General features: G+C 39.0%; 1 protein-coding gene across 1 annotated transcript; it reads left to right on the top strand.

The window, feature by feature from the left end:
- Nucleotides 1-718: 718 nt before the first annotated feature.
- On the top strand, nt 719-13774 carry LOC311060499 (uncharacterized protein). Its single transcript, XM_084078695.1, has 11 exons — nt 719-960; nt 1838-1889; nt 2391-2441; nt 3921-3970; nt 4070-4119; nt 4355-4581; nt 5326-5579; nt 9083-9202; nt 9634-9769; nt 10854-13131; nt 13339-13774. The coding sequence occupies exons 1-10, from the start codon at nt 769-771 to the stop codon at nt 10934-10936; spliced, it is 1215 nt and encodes a 404-aa protein (XP_083934821.1). The 5' UTR covers nt 719-768; the 3' UTR covers nt 10937-13131; nt 13339-13774.
- Nucleotides 13775-16809: the final 3035 nt, after the last annotated feature.

The raw sequence follows: 16809 nt of genomic DNA, 5'->3' as shown, positions 1-16809 counted from the left end.
CAGGAGCAAAGCGGATGACCCCCCCCCACACACTTCTGTTTCGTCTTTGCAGTCACAAAAATGTGTCCCTCCCAACTAGAGCTTCAGCCCGTTTGTAGCCTTCAATTCTAGTCCTAGTACTGCGCTGATCAATGGTCACCGAGTTATGGCCATTTGAAGTGTTAAAGGACAACTTTGTTTTTTTACAACCAAGGTTTATGTTTTAGCTTGTAATTAAAGCAAATAGAAGATGAGTGTTCATTTTTTTCATTTAATGCCTTCTACAGTTTTAACAATTTTCGCTATCTTTTTTTTACAGTGGGTGGGGGCATTTGGCAGGTGGCTAAATATGTATTTTTTTACACAATAAATAAAGGTCCCGTGGTCTTTGATAGCCAGACGTGAGTCATTGGGGGCTAGAAGAGCTACTGTAAATAATAATAAAGAAATCGCCGGGTTATTGTGTAAAAAAAATACATATTTAGCCACCTGCCCGAATGCCCCCGCCCACGGCCACAAAGATCGTGAAAATTGCTAAAACTATAGAAAGCAGTAAATGAAAATGTTTTAACACTCATCTTTTATTTACTTTATAATTACAAGCTAAAACATAAACCTTGGTTGTACAAAAACAAAGTTGTCCTTTAAACACTGCTGTAACACTGCTCTAGTGTGTGCAATTTAGTTTGTAGACTATTCTCAAGCCAAACCGCTGAACAGTGTTTGTGCCAAGTTTGGTACAGATTGGAACAGAACGGAGCACCTGTGGCAATGTTCTCATTGTAAATAATGTCTTGCTGTCTGTTGTCTTGTGTTCCAGTGAGTGGTGAAACACCTTCTGAGACGGGACATGTGTACAGCTGGTCACCTGACAAGAAGAAGGTCTCTGATTGGCTGGAGAAGAAACATCACAGGGCATCCTATTCAGCATATGAGAGCATGAGTGGAGTTCTTACACAGACACAGGCTGACAGGATGAGTGTGAGAGATGTTGCTTCATAGATAAACTGATTGATTAACTTTAGTTTAGGGAAATATTTGCACTTTTGTCTTAGTGCAGATGCGTAGGTTGAGTACAATACGTTACTGTACGTCTCCTAGAATCTGTCCCTAGACAAGAGAAGAGAGGGGATGACGTTAGAGAAAAACACACAAAATACAGCAAAAAAGAATAATGAAATGTGTCTCCAAAAACCTAACCTAACCTAAAATACAATTAATGTCGTAAAAATCACATCCAACATCACATTGATGTTTAAAGGGATAGTAGAGACTTGAATTCATGGCTATTTTTTTTGTTTTTGTCGCTTTCCTAAGCCAATAATTTGATGACCAGCGGACCGGTAGGCAGCGGTTCCGGTAGGAGATACAAAGGAGACTCTTTGTGTCTCCTACCGGAACCGCTGCCGGTCATCAAATTATTGGCTTAGGAATGAGACAAAAAAAAACAAGGTCTGTAAAGTGAAAACCATTCAGTCTTTTTAATAAGTCAACTGCTGTTTTTTTTTTTAACAATCTCTGTTCAATGTTTCTTCATGTACCGTCATTTCTCCACCAAACATGGTCATTTTCAGAACACTGATTTAGTTTATGTTCATTCATGTACTGTAATTTGTGCCTGGCACCCACTGCACCCTGTGTATGTCCATAAAAGACCAATCCTATATCTGTCCTTGGATAATGGACATCTTAAATGAGTTGCTGTAAGTGATTTGCCAGTAATCAATAGAATAATTAAACTGGGTTTTATAGATTAAATCACTTAAAATATGCTGTTACTTTCTGAAGGTTGATTTCTCAGACAGGCTGAATCTTGCCGAAAGTTGGTGTTTTATGATTTCTCCTCAATCATTCTTAGGATTCGTCTAATAGCTCATCAGAGGAAGAGGAGGAGGAAGAGGAGTATTCTGGTGAGGGACATGGATAATATCTCTCTTTTACAACAGTGCATTGACTTGTGTCAGCCAGCAGGTGTCGCGGCAACAGCATGCGACCAAAATACTTGATAGACTTTTTGCCTTTTGTAGTCATTTACATCAACGTGTATTTACATCAACGTGTTTCTATAGTTACATCAATGTGTATTAATAATACTAATAATACCAGCTAATGTCCCTGCCTGGTTGACGTAATCATGTTAGGCTGCTTTACATTATGTTCTTTATGGTAGTTAATTGCCCCATTTGGAACCTCACTCTCTAGGTAGTTAATAGCAATCATATCTTTACTTTATTGAATTTAGAGGGAAGGGATGTACCATTGTCTACCATTTCTTAATTCATAAGAAATGGTACCCCCCCCCAAGGACCCCCGGTGGTCCCCGGACCCCACTTTGAGAACCAGTGTTTTACACTGTCAGCCTCCAAGTTGCCTCTGATCCACTAACTGTCCACTGTCTTTACTCTCTACAGAAGACATGAAGAACATGATGAAGATGCTGGGGATTCAAAATGGAGAGGAAGGTAAATAATGTAACTCTCCTTAATCAATTATGCAACTAGAAACCTGTGGACCTGTGCTGCTCAGAGCAGAGGTCTCCTGAATTCAGAGAACCGGCAGGGGCGGGCAGTGACACTCATGTATCCGAATAAAGCAACCTATTTTCAGCATGGCCCTTTCAAATGTCCCCTTGCGTCACGTTGCTCTGTGGTGGTGGTGGAACGAATTGCTGATTGGCTGAAGGGGTTGTCACTCAGTCAATACTACTACTCCCGCCCAGCTCCCGCCCACAGCCAAATAGCCAAATAGGAGTTCATGCCAGACTCATTCCTGAAATCAAATGGAAATGAGATTTCCGGAGGGGGGGTGGGGGGGGGGGGGGGTTAAAGAGAAAACATTGTGTGCTACCAGGCTAACACACAACTACTGTAAATGTTTTCTCTTTAACCCATTGAAACCGGGAAAGCATCTGCATGTGTAACCACTTTAACCATTATTTTACACTTTGGCTATTTAAAGATAGCAGATATAGCACATCACTTCGTGCTGCGTTATGAGCTTGTAGATCTGCTTTTTTTAATCTTGAAAATTTGTGCAAATCTTTGAATAAATATATAGAGTATACAGTATATATATTTTTTAAACAAGTTAAAAACTTTTTTTTTTAGTTGGGGGGTCCACGGCCAAATACGTATAATTTTGGCATTTTTACATCAAAAAGTTTTGAGCACCATTGATATAGCAACATTCATATTTCAGAAAACTGGTAATGGGTTAATGTCTTCCTATCCACAAGTTTCCTAGGGCATGGAGGGCATCACTTCCTGTCGATTTGATACCTGATTAGTCTCGCGTCACCAGACTACTATTCCACAATCTCTGAATGGTATATAGAGTCTGGAACTCCACTTCCCGAAAGATGTGAAACGGAAGTTTTTCAGACCGGAAAGACATTCGACCAATCACGAAGCGGTGCCCGCGGACCTGTAGTCCCAGTGGAAACAGAACCGAGGCGGAAGCATAGTCATAGGAGCAATAGATTCATGTTATTTGTGCGAGGATTGTTTATCACAGAAAACTGATAAAGGTATCATGGAATTAACGTCGAAAAAAATGTGAAAGAAGACACTAGTAGACATAAACGATGTTTATGAGATTCGTTGATTCCAGTCGGACTCCTTTGCGCCACTGCACAATGCTAAAACGGAAATAGATAGGGGAGGGGCATCCGCTTTCCCCTTACACATTATCAGAGCTTCCGAGTCCCAGACTGTATGCCGGAAACATTTGTAAATTGTGGGAGGCACCAGTCTGGTAACGCGAGACTAATACCTGATCAAATGGACAGGAAGTGATGCCCACCATGCCCTAGGAAACTTGTGGATAGGGCTGAAGAATCCTGATATGGATGATTCTGATAATGGTTGATGAGAAATGAATGAATTAATCTACGAATCATTGAAAATACGTGTAACTATTGTTATTTTTTTTTGTCATCCCAGATGAGGTTTACTCAAGATCATGCTGTGAAAAATGCCAACATGTCCAGCAGGTTAGTTTGTTCAAAGCAGATACTCTTCTATATATACGTACTGTATGTATGGCTGCTGTTGATCCTAAATGATCTCCTGTGTGTGTGTTTGCTTGGTAGAGCTACGGCAAGAAGATCATTCCTGAGAAGCTCTCCAGAGGACGCTTGCAGTGAGTCTGGACATCACTTTGACATCATCTGCCCATATACAGTACCGTAGTTTAATTATGATCTTCTTATTCCTTATAAGGCTTTGATTTTGGCATGTGTGTGTGTGTGTGTGTGTGTGTGTGTGTGTGTGTGTGTGTGTGTGTGTGTGTGTGTGTGTGTGTGTGTGTGTGTGTGTGTGTGTGTGTGTGTGTGTGTGTGTGTGTGTGTGTGTGTGTGTGTGTGCACATTCTTTAGGGCTCAACTGGAGGGAGAGGGCACATACGAGTGTGCATTAACAGGCTTGATATTTGAGGCGTCTGAGCGAGTTCTGGTGGGTTATTCCATCCTGTCCTGGTCCAAGTTCAACAAGTTCGTCCAGAACCCTTGGATGATCGCTGGTCCCATATTCAACGTACACACAGTCAACAAGGATGCATCTGCCCTCAAGTCCGTCCAGCTCCCCCACTCCCTGTGCCTGACTGGTGAGAGTATAATGCTGGCTCTGAAATATTTATTATTGACTCTACAACGAAAATCTTCTAATGTCTGATATTATTTTACAATGTGGCGAATCCAGCAGTGGTGTAAAGTAACTAAGTACATTTATTCAAGTGCTGTACATAAGTACAATTTTGAGGTATCTTTTACTTGACTGGAGTATTTCCAATTGTCTGTTCTTTTACTTCTACTCCGCTACTTCTCAGATGAAAATATTGTACTTTAACTCCACTACAATTATTTGAAATTTTTAGTTACTAGTTACTTTTTGATTTTGATTATTATTTCAAAACATACATTAAACACTTCCGCCCTATATATACATTTCGGCCATTTGAAAATAGCCGATCTACGAGCTCACAATGCGTCTTGATGTGACGCATTGTGAGATCTGCTATTTGTAGATCTGCTATTTTCAAAAGATTAGATTTTGTATTTATTTGAAAACTTATATTCTGCATAATGAGTACTTTCTACCTTTGGTACTTTAAGTTTTGACACCAATACTTTGGTACTTTTACTCAAGTAAATTTTGAATTCCGGACTTTTACTTGTAACAGAGTAGTTCTATATTGCAGTATTGATGTACTTTTTCCACCACTGGAACCCAGATAACAGTATCCTACAGTGATATTTCTGTTACACTATTGTCCGTCTTCAGCCTTTCTGTCTTGTTGTCTCTATAAAAGTGTCCCTCCTTCCTTCCTCCTCATTATCTTCACCTGCAGGCCATGGAGAAGAGAGGGTATTTGGTGTCCTACGCGTCACAGGCAAGAATCCCCTCATTGAGAGAGTCCAGTACTCTGGTAGTCATCTAAAGTGGCCGGTGTCCTCCTCCCTGTCACCCATGGGTGCCATCGCCCGGGACGCACAGCAGGTGGAAAACCACGGAGCCGTGATGGTCTACGAGAATCTGGGGAGCAGTATGGACAACCACTGTTTCCGCATCTTCCTCGCCAGCTGCAACTCATCACATATTCAAGTGAGGAGGCCACAAAGATGGAGACAATGTTTTTTTGTATAATGATCGTAATCGTGTGAAACATTATCTCAATATCTTTTAACTTTTAAAATAATAAAGTTTTAGAGCAGTGGTTCTCAACTAGTGGTCCGGGGACAACCAGTGGTCCTTGAAGTGATCCCAGGTGGTCCCCAGCTAAATGATGGAGAGTTGGTAACCAAAGAAAATTGACCCTTTATAGATCTTTAACTCTTGAGAGTGTAAAATGAAACCAAATGGACCCTTATAGATCTTTAACTCTTGAGTGTAAAATGAAACCAAATGGACCCTTATAGATCTTTAGCTCTTGAGAACGTAAAATGAAACCAAATGGACCCTTACGGGTCCATTTGGTTTCATTTTACGCTCTCAAGAGTTAAATTATTGTTAAATATCTGCATTACTTCATTAAATAATTGTTATTTTGATCAACGTTTGCCTGTTATCTCTCCTAATGGTACCAACATCAATACAGCATGGATGGAATTGTGGACAAAATCTTATCCAACAAAACAAAAAACAACAAAAAAATTCTATAATATAAGTTTTGGGTCTGAGAGTCTAAATCTCATCAAACAGTGGTCCGTGGCTCAAATGGCCCCAAAAAAGAATGGACTTTGATATGAAAAAGGTTGAAAACCACCGTTTTAGAGCTCTATAAGGATAGACTGCAAAGGAGCTCCCTGAAAAGTGAAAAGAGGATGTTGTAAAGCATAATCCAATCCAATCCACTTTATTTATAGAGCACATTTAAAAACAACAGTGTTGAACCAAAGTGCTGTACACTCAGTAAAATACTAAAATATACAATAAACAAGACAACGATTGACACAATGCCTGGGGGAAGCAGCTTCTCAATCTGAATTTTCAAATGCCAAGGAGAACAAGTGAGTGTTCAAACGTGATTTAAACACAGGCAGGTTTTGAGACACTCTAACATGGGGTGGCAGCTTGTTCCACAGTGTGGGCGCTATGGAGGAAAATGATCTATCTTAATCTAAGCATAATGCATGCTTTCCTGCCTATAGTGTGTGAAGTCACATAACTTGTACCTCGTACTGTACCTTTATTGCATAATGAGAGTTATCTGTCCACACAGAGTCAGTTTAACTTTAGTTTTTGACTCTTCAGACATGACTCCTCTTTGGTAGCAATCTTTTGATTGATTGAATATTTTATTAGGCAAAAAAATGTAAAACAACACATTTACATTTAAAATACTTTGTCTAACAGGTCCGTTCATAAAAGTCCTTGCGGACTTGTTTCCAATGAGGGCCTTGGTATTCAATTCATAGACATATATAGTGGCATCACAGTTCGAATATCATTACACAAAGAAAATAAAAAAACAGCAAGAATATATATATATCTATATATCTATATATATATCTATACATATATATATATATATATATATACATACATAAATACATACATATAATACTATGTACAACAAAAGAAAAAAAAAAAAGAAAAAAGGGGGGGGGGGGGAGATATGTACAAGAACAGGGGGGGGGGGGTCGGCTATCTAATGGGAAAATGGTACTACCTCCTCTTTTGGCCTCCTGAAAGGTGATTTTTTAAGGCTCTTTTAAATGAGCCCAGCGAACTGCATTTTTTGAGGGATGGGGTTAGCCCATTCCAATCCTGGGTGGCAGTGCTGTAGAAGGAGAATTTGCCCATGTTTGTTTTATGGGTGGGTGGTACCAAATTGTTGTTAACGCTCCCTCTGGTATTGTGACTGTGGGTGTCACTAACCTTTTGGAGGTATTTACTCAGATATGCGGGAATAGGGGGCATATCGGGCAAATTTTCGTTTACAATTTTGAAGGCCAGTCCCATTTTTAGTTGTTTAACCCTGTCTTCCACCCTGAGCCAGCCTAGGCTGGCAAAATGGGCGGGAGAAAGGTGGGTCATGGGCCCCAATCCGAGGAGTAGCCGAATCAGTTTGTTTTGGGAGGTTTGAAGCTTAGTCTTCAGTGACACTGAGGTGTTGGAGTACCAGGAGGTGCTAGCATAGTCAAAATGTGGTTGAATCAGGGCCCCTGAGAGGGTCCTGAGGGCCTGTGGGTTGACAAAAGAGGAAACTCTGCCCATAAATTTGGTTCTCTGGTTTACTATTTTGACCACCTTTGTCCCCATGCTTTCACCCGACAGGTATTTGTCGAGAATACAACCCAAATAGGTAATCTCTTCTTTGCTAGCGATAATTGTGTCATCGACTTTGACCTTGAAATCATTTACCTCCATCTGTCTGAGGGAATGTTTGGTCCTTTATCTGTCTAGTTGAACTAACAACCACAGGCAGTGTCTTGACTATCGTATCAACACTACATCCAGTCCAAATAAATGTAACTGCGGAAATCAAGAGAAATATTAAATAAAATAGATGAAGAATGCCTCAATATGAGCTGTTTTGGATATATTCATTGAACGCAATGTCGACTACAGGTTTTAATTATTTTTTATTCGATTTATTTTCAATCAATCATATGGACAGACGTAAAAAAACAGACGTAAAAAACGGATGATAGTGATCAATGACCAGCTGTTTTTAGATGACTATATGTTATGTTATTGCTAGACATGATTAATAATTCTTATTTTGACTAAACCTGACTAAAACATGGTCTTCAATATTTTTGACAACCTGTCAATATACACTGCTCAAAATAATTAAGGGAACACTTTGATCCCTTAATTCGTTTGAGCAGTTTGTGTTAGCAGTATGTACACAGATCATGAAAACTCAAAAATAATTAAGTGATCAAAGTGTTCCCTACATTTCTTTGAGCTGCATATAACTTCTAATCAGTGCTGGAAAAAGTATTCACATGCTTTACTTAAGTAAAAGTGTCAATACTGCAATGTAGAAATATTCTGTTACAGGTAAAAGTCCGGTATTCAAAATGTACTTTATTAGCATCAAAATGTACTTAAAGTACCAACAGTAGAAAGTACTAATTATGCAGAATGTCCCATTTCACAAGTTTTCAAATGCATACATATTATTAAAGTCTTTTTAAAATAGCAGATCTACAAGCTGAGCTTTTGAGGGCTGAAGTGGTTAATGAATGTTTTGTATTAATAATCAAAATCTATAAAGTAACTGGTAACTAAAGTTGTCAAATAATTGTAGTGGAGTAAAAGTATAATGTTTGCCTCTGAGATGTAGTGGAGTAGAAGTAAAAGTACTGAACATTGGAAATACTCCACTAAAGTAAAGATACCTAATTTTTTTTTAAAGATACCTAAAAAATGTACTTAAGTACAGTACTTGACCACTGCTTGTAATTGTCTGAGAAGAAGTGACTGATTTGTTTGTTTGTTTTTCACTCTCTCCTGTTGTTCATCACCTTGTCCACCGGTTGTGTGTGTGTGTGTGTGTGTGTGTGTGTGTGTGTGTGTGTGTGTGTGTGTGTGTGTGTGTGTGTGTGTGTGTGTGTGTGTGTGTGTGTGTGTGCGTGTGCGTGTGCGCACGGCAGGACATCAAGAAGACGTTGAAGAAGGGACGTTTCTGTACGGTTGACCTCGACTCCTTCTGTCTGCTGGTGGAGCAGAAGTACCATCTGATGAGTGAGCCAAGTGGAGAGATTGATCCCGTGGTGTGTTTGTGTGTAGATGTTATTCATGTAACGATTCACTCAACTCACCATATGTTTCCAATCACCATACTAGGTTCACAATACCATTTTCACAAACATATTTATTTTCCAGACAAATATATTTGTTTAATTATTTCTCTTACACAAATCCAGTATTTTCTTCTCTTTTTTTATTTTTTATTTTGTACAATACTGTGTTTTTAAAACTCTTTTTTTAATCAATTCTCTCAAGATCCTGTATTTTCCTGTACTATTCTTTTTTTTTTACGCGCCCTCTGCTGTTTGCATCGCGATACATTCTTTATTAAATCGATTTAAATTGTCACAAGTTTACATGCCTAGTAGATATAGGTGTAGTTATGAACATGTTCTATTGTATTCATCATGAATGTGTGACATAAGTTAATTGTTAATGTTGTGTGTCTGTGTAGTACTTGCCATTCACCCTGGAATCAACCGAGTTCAGAGGTTTCTTTGAAGCATACTATGAGCAGCCACCTCCATTCAAACTGAGCCTTACAATGTATGGTTCTGACGTTCCTGTATGGACTGCAACCATTCGAGAAGGTACCTACCGTATGTAATTTACAAAGTCACCTGTATGCAGTGGTGGAAAAAGTACTCCCATTTTTTTACTAAAGTAAAAGTATCAATACTGCAATGTAGAAATACTCTGTTAGGGCGCGCTCCCACCAAAACATGGTCGGGTGCACGGCCACAGTTTTTTGCAGCCAGCGGATTCTAAAATACGGGAGTGACGCGCCTGTCACTAACTTTCAGGACCGTCCCCGTAGCCCGCACCGCCTTCTGCCTTGAGCACCATGGTGCTTCCTGAGTCTTGGGACGGTCCGCCTTCGACTCACCCGATTGGACAGAGGGGGAAAATCAGCTCCTGTCTCCAGCAGAAATGGACAAGTCGTGTAGAGCAGATAAACGCACGGTCTGCGCGACAAGCGGAAAGATCCGCTCTTGTGTGAATCCACGCATTTACGTTGACAAAGCATTGGCAGATTCTGCCCCAGAGGTAAAATAAAAGTGCGGTGGGAGCGTGCCCTTACAAGTAAAAGTCCGGTCATCAAAATTTACTTGAGTAAAAGTACAAAAGTATTGGCATCAAAATATACTTAAAGTACCAACAGTAAAAGTACTCATCGTGAAGAATGTCCCATTTCACAAGTTAAAAATGTATAAAAAAGTATTTTGAAAATAGCAGATCTACATGCTCACAGAGCATGTGAGCATGTAGATCAGCCATTTTCAAATGGCTGAAATGTATATAGGGCTGATGTATGTTAATGTATGTTCTGTGATAATAATCTAAATCAGCAAAGTAACGAGTAACTAAAGTTGTCAAATAATTGTGGTGGAATAGTAGAAGTAAAAGTAGTGGAAATGGGAAATACTCCATTAAAGTAAAGATTCCTCAAAAGTGTGCATAAGTACAGTACTTGAGTAAATGTACTTAGTTACTTTACACCACTATGTATGTATGTATGTATGTATGTATGTATGTATGTATGTACTGTACACAGTCACCTGTCTACTTGAATGTTTGTGTTTTATTGGTGCTTTATCGTAATGTGTGGAACTTTGCAGTGCATTTCTGAATGATGAGGCCTATATATATATATATATTTTGTTCTCGTGTCAGGTGACTTGCTGGGCAGCACAGAGAACATGGGCAGCAAACTACAACTACTATTCGGTCAGCTTCAGCCGGGCTCGGGCGAGTGACGGCGACTGCTTAGTGACGGACTATACAAACCCCAAACCAGGTGTTTTTTTTTTAATCAACATCACAACTTCCCTCTCAGATAACTGAACAGGTTCCATGCCCGCTCTGAATGTGATTCAGGACTAGCAGAACGTGATGAGAACTGTGTAGAGCTTTCACTCAACACGGTGACAAATCAAGTGACACAGACACAAAGGTTTCTAACCCGGGAACGCATCTCTGTGTCATTTTTAGATTTTTTTGGGCTATTCAAAAATAGCAGATAAACAAGCTCATAGCGTGGCACCGAGTGCCGCGCTATGATCTTGTAGATCTGCTATTTGTTTTGAAAAATCGTGAAAATGTGTGCAAATCTTAGAATATATATATTTTTTAAAGCAGACATTTGTAACTCAAATCTTTGCTTCTGGGGGGATTCCAGAAATGTCTTCTAAATGTCTGTTGCTATAATATCTCCAACTTTTTCACGTCAAGGACCACCAAAAGTGATATGTATTTGGCCGTGGACCCCCATCTCAAAATATTTTGTTCCAGGGACCCCCATGAAGCAAAGATTTGAGTTACATTACATTACAGTCATTTAGCAGACGCTTTTATCCAAAGCGACTTACAATAAGTGCATTCAACATAGGTAGGGAACGAAAACTACTAATCACCAGAAGTCTTAAGTGCATTTCCTGCAAAAACAAGCCACCAAGAGTATACCTAGCGCTATGGTAAAAGTGCAATATATCAGCTACCTACTTTCTTAAACAGATGAGACAAAATAGCAAAATCAAATGAGCACGAGCTAATACAAAAAGTGTATCGACTAAACAAGATTCAATAAAACAGTACAACAATAAAACAAGAGTTCGTACAACTAGTTAACAAGTAAGCCAGGCAAAGGAAGGGTAGTGTTTCCTGAAGAGGTGGGTTTTCAGCCTGCGGCGAAAGATGGGCAGTGACTCTGCTGTCCTGACATCAGTGGGAAGTTCATTCCACCACTGTGGGGCCAGAACAGAAAAAAGTTGTGACCGTGCCGATCGACCAGAAGGACCCTTGAGTGACGAGGCAATCAGTCGCCCCGAGGTGGCAGACCGAAGTGGTCGGGCAGGGGTGTAGGCATCGACCATAGCCCGGAGTTACAAGTGTTCGCTTAAAAAATTATTAGCACACATTTTCACGATTTTTCTAAAAATAGCAGATCTACAAGCTCATAGCGCGGCACTCTGTGCTGTCATTGTCGTGCTGTGTGGGTCCTACATGCTTTAAGAAAATGTGCCTTGGTGCCTGACTAAATTGGAGGGAAGGAAAAAAAAGCCATGTTGGTAAAAAAATGATGTGTCATGACATAAAACTTAACATTCCAGCCAACCTTGATCTGCTAGAGTTTGCCTCGATCGATTACATGTCAATTTTTATCAATTTTTAGTCAAGTCACACCTCCAAGCTTAGATAAAGCTTTATCTTAACAACTTTAAGATAAAGTTGTTAAAATGATTGCGATGCTATATGTTAAATGCTTTTGCTGGCGACCCCCTGGAACCTTCCAAGGACCCCTGGGGGTCCCCGGACCCTACTTTGAGAACCAATGCCTTAAAAGACACTGTTAGAATAATGAACAGCACTTGAACAGAACTTGCACTGGATTTATTACATTGTGGGATCAGATTCCTTATTGTTTTTTTTATTAAATATTTGTATGTAATTTTATAATTTTAACTTTAACTTTGTTTTTATATAGAAGGTCTGAAAGGCCTGGGGCCCGTGTGTTTAATTGCAGTTAAATGAACTTTTAAGTGTTTGAATAATAAATTGAAACTTGTACATTGGTTCCTTGGTCTTTTCAGCCTGTTAGGCTACATGTCCATGTTAGCCCATTAAGACCTGAGGCCCATTCTACAAATGTCTTCTAAATCCTTTTCTGTTTTCTGAGAAAAACACGTTTCTATACGTATCAATGGTGCTCAAACCTTTTCATGTCAAGGCCACGGACCGCTCACCCCCCATCTCAAAATATTTTGTTCCAAAGACCCCCAGAAGCAAAGATTTGAGTAAAAAAAAAATCTTTAAAAAAAAAAAAAAAATATATATATATATATATTCAAATTTTCACGATCTTTCAAAAATAGCAGATCTACAAGCTCATGGTGCGCCACGAAGTGACGCACTATGAGCTTGCATATCTGCTATCTGTGAATAGCCAATCAATGTGCTATATATATATATATATATTAGGGCTGGGACTTCAATTGATTAATTACAGAAAATGTACGCCATTAAAAAAAAATCGCATTTTAATCGCGCTTAGTTTTTTCTCACTGGACGACTTTCAGGCGTACCGATCATACCGGTGCACCAAGACCGGTGCTCTGTTTATTATTCTGGCCTGGGATATTGAGGGAGAGTTGGACTGAAGGGGTCTATCTTATTTTTACTTTTTTTAAATCAATATGGACTAACTAGATTGTTGGTAGTGTTATGGCCTTTGGAGCAACAGAGTTTTGTTTTTGTTAGTCTGGTTTGTTCATACAGGATATTGGACAATGAGGTCAATCAAGACATCTTAATTTTTATTTCTCCTAATGTTCAGGGTTTCCACTGTTACTGGAATGTACTTTACTTGAAAGTATTGTGTTTTACTTGCTTGAATTTACAGCAGGTCCTTGAATTTATACAGGCTACCTGAATCTCTGAATATATTCCTAAAATTGATGCACTTTGTGATAAAACTTGCACTGATCTGTTAGTCCAGGGGTCTTCAACAGGGGGTCTGGGACCCCTAGGGGGTCCTCAGAGCTACTCTAGGGGGTCCGCCAAATCTTTGTGTGATAGGATTTAGTTTTTTTTTTATATTAACCACAACCCTAGAATTCCTTTTCTGAGGGGAACATTAGCCGAAAATAGCAGATCTACAAGCTTGTAGATCGGCTATTTTTGCTATAGGTGTAGAGGGGAAAAAAGAGCAGACTAAGAGACTAAGTAAAAACAAATAATAATAATCTGAAACACAATTTTATACAATATAGAGTACTAGGGGGTCCCTGCTTCATCTCTCTCTCAGCTAGGGGGTCCTTGGCCTGAAAACGTTGAAGACCCCTGTGTTAGTCTGTTTTGTACCACCTTGATTAAAAAAAACTATATTTTGTTGCTTAAACTTATGTATTCACTCATTGATTCACTCGGATACCAAATCTGTTTTAACTTAACGTTTTATTCATTATTTTATTTATTCATTCATTCATTCATTTAGTGTTTTCCCCCCCTCTACACAACATTTCTTTGCCAAAAATAGCTGATCAACCTTGCCTTGTACATGATCTTGTAGATCAGCTATTTTCGCATGTTTAAAATATTTGCCCCAGAATAGAGACGGTACTGTAGGTTCATGTTAATAGTTTTTTTTCTTCACATAATAGAACATTTTCATTCTTCATTACAAGGACTGGCCAGCAGAGGGAAACAGTGTTTCATTTTTTTTAATCTAACAGCAGTAACTTGTAATCAGTGATGAGTGGGGAGGTATAATGTAATGTCTGACTGACTGTAACAAATAATTGTAAATTGCAGCAGAAAATATGCATGTAGGCTACATAGTATGCATGTATTGTTTGTTCATTATTTATTCAACTTATTATAAAAAAAACGCTATAGATAGTATTATCATCTGTTATTGTTTGTTTATGGTAGTCACCCGGTGTTGGTTTTGATTGATTGATTGATTGTACTTTATTTAGTAGGACATGAGAACAACAGTACATGGAAGTACAAATTCACAATACAAGGTCTACTAAACTGGAAGACTCATTAAGCACTGAGCTTGTTTAAGATGAGATCCCCATGCACACACATCATGATGACATAAGAGACAGACAGTAGCAGTGGTGGACAGTATGGAGTAAAAGGAGGATCTGTACTTTACTTGAGTATTAGATTTCTTTGATACTTATTACTCTGATTTAAGTACATTTACAAGACAATATTTTACATTTACTCGAGTACATTTCTAGGAAGGCTGTACTGAGTACTGAGTACTTTTAGGTTGGCTGTTTCTTTTTTCTTCCCTAAAATGCAATTTTAGGGAAGGCCACACTTCTGCTCTCTCACACCGTGTTTCTGGCTTCCCCTTCCGCTCGCCTCATTTTTACATTCTGTATGGGTGTATAAGTGTAAAAGTAATTTCTATTTTCGTCTTTATAGGTGTTTTATAGGTGTTTCTGCAGGCTTTGTATAACATAGTAGTTCTACAAGCAAGCACACCTGCAGTGTACATCTTATAGTACAGTGCAGGTGGTTTCAGATAATTACTTCTCTGAAACAAGAGTTACAATGTCTTATACATTCATTACAGCAATTCATTGATATAGCAATTAAGAAATGTACTTCTACTTTTATTTTTACTTGTACTTTAAGTATTTTTAAAAGCATGTACTGTAAAAAAAGAATGACAAGAGATCTACTTAAAGAGGCACTATAACTTTATTTTTACTTAATAAAATAAACGTATGTTAATACAATATAACTTATACAATTGGGCCGGTTATATTGTGTCTCCCTGCCCTTCTACTGAGACATTTAGATGGTGTCAAAGGTCATGTCTCACCTAGACACAGGATCTAACATGAATTTTGACCAGATGTGTTAGTCAAAAGGAAAACAAAAATAGGAAATCAAAGTTTGTTCGTGTGGAGACTAAGCAAGTCGACTTGTCTCTGTGCCATCTTGTTTGGACAGGGTGAAGTTAGTCTGTGCATGTCGGCGTCATCTTGTTTTGACAAGGTCAAGTTAACGGTTGTGGGTGTGGGTGCTTCTTCTTTGTGACCACATCCTCTGCTCTCAGGAGAGCAGAAGACGAAATTTGTTCACAATAACACACGGTATCAGAGTGGGTACATCATGCATCCTGTGCACATTACAAAGCATCACACATTAGTCATCCAACCGACACATTTCCTGTGTGTGCTCGGCTTTCTCCTTGGGTGCTCGGGCTCCCCGGCACCCACAGGATTGGCTAATGTCTGCAGGTCTTTGCACAAACATGCACTGAACAGAGAGAATGTTCTGTTTTCTATGTCAACTGTATGCATGCAGAATGAGCATGTAAGGTATTGTGTCATATCACCAGATGTTACTTATAATCTGGTGAAAAAATATACGTGTAATCACTGTAATCAAAACGGCCTTCATGACAGTTACTCTATGCATTATTTTTTTTATTTTATCTTTTTTTTTTTAGAACAGATGGCCTCAGTTTAAAGTTAGCTCCATGTCCTAATCTTTGAAGCTGAACCCTGTTAGGGCAACCACACTAATAATCATCATAATTTTGCTGCCAACATCATCTCTTCCATATACAGCTCAGCCATTTGTATCCATCCCCTGCCTCCCAATCAGTATGAAAACTAACTGGCATCCTCCGTCACTCCTATACACAAAACATTTGACCACTCATCCCCTATATATGGTGCTAATGGCAGCCACGCTTCTACAAATTCGTCCAAGGTACCCCGTAGAACATCTCTCCAAGGGAATTAAACTAAACACGTTTTCAAACCATAGCAGGACACTTGGAGGACTGTCATCGATCAATCCATTTGTTAAGGATTGAAAAACGAGCAGCATAGAGCAAAGCTCTTAATAGATGTAAATTTCCTTTTGTTAATATGACATTTATGTCTGACCATAGAATAGAGTAAAGTGGATCTCTAATAGACACTAAGTGTGAGTTTCTAGATAGATATGCTTAGTAAGACACACGCATAAACAAATTAAATTAAATAAAACATCTGGGGGACGGCTCTCAGTTTGACAACATCTCTCTGTGTTTCCCCGCCCAGCTCAACACTATATAACCAGGAAACATTGTATTACTCAGGAATCAGCTTGTACC

The sequence above is a fragment of the Gymnoscopelus microlampas genome (genome assembly GCF_963454915.1).
Source record: "Gymnoscopelus microlampas genome assembly, chromosome: 14".
NCBI classification, from domain to species: domain Eukaryota; kingdom Metazoa; phylum Chordata; class Actinopteri; order Myctophiformes; family Myctophidae; genus Gymnoscopelus; species Gymnoscopelus microlampas.
This window is presented reverse-complemented; position numbering and strand designations above follow the sequence as displayed.

Bases quoted from the DNA above. Each gene is read 5' to 3' on its own strand.
- LOC311060499 (XM_084078695.1), top strand. From the start codon at position 769: ATGTCTTGCTGTCTGTTGTCTTGTGTTCCAGTGAGTGGTGAAACACCT. The intron at 4,582-5,325 runs GTGAGAGTATAA...CTTCACCTGCAG, and splicing joins CCACTCCCTGTGCCTGACTG to GCCATGGAGAAGAGAGGGTA. The intron at 9,770-10,853 runs GTACCTACCGTA...TTCTCGTGTCAG, and splicing joins GACTGCAACCATTCGAGAAG to GTGACTTGCTGGGCAGCACA.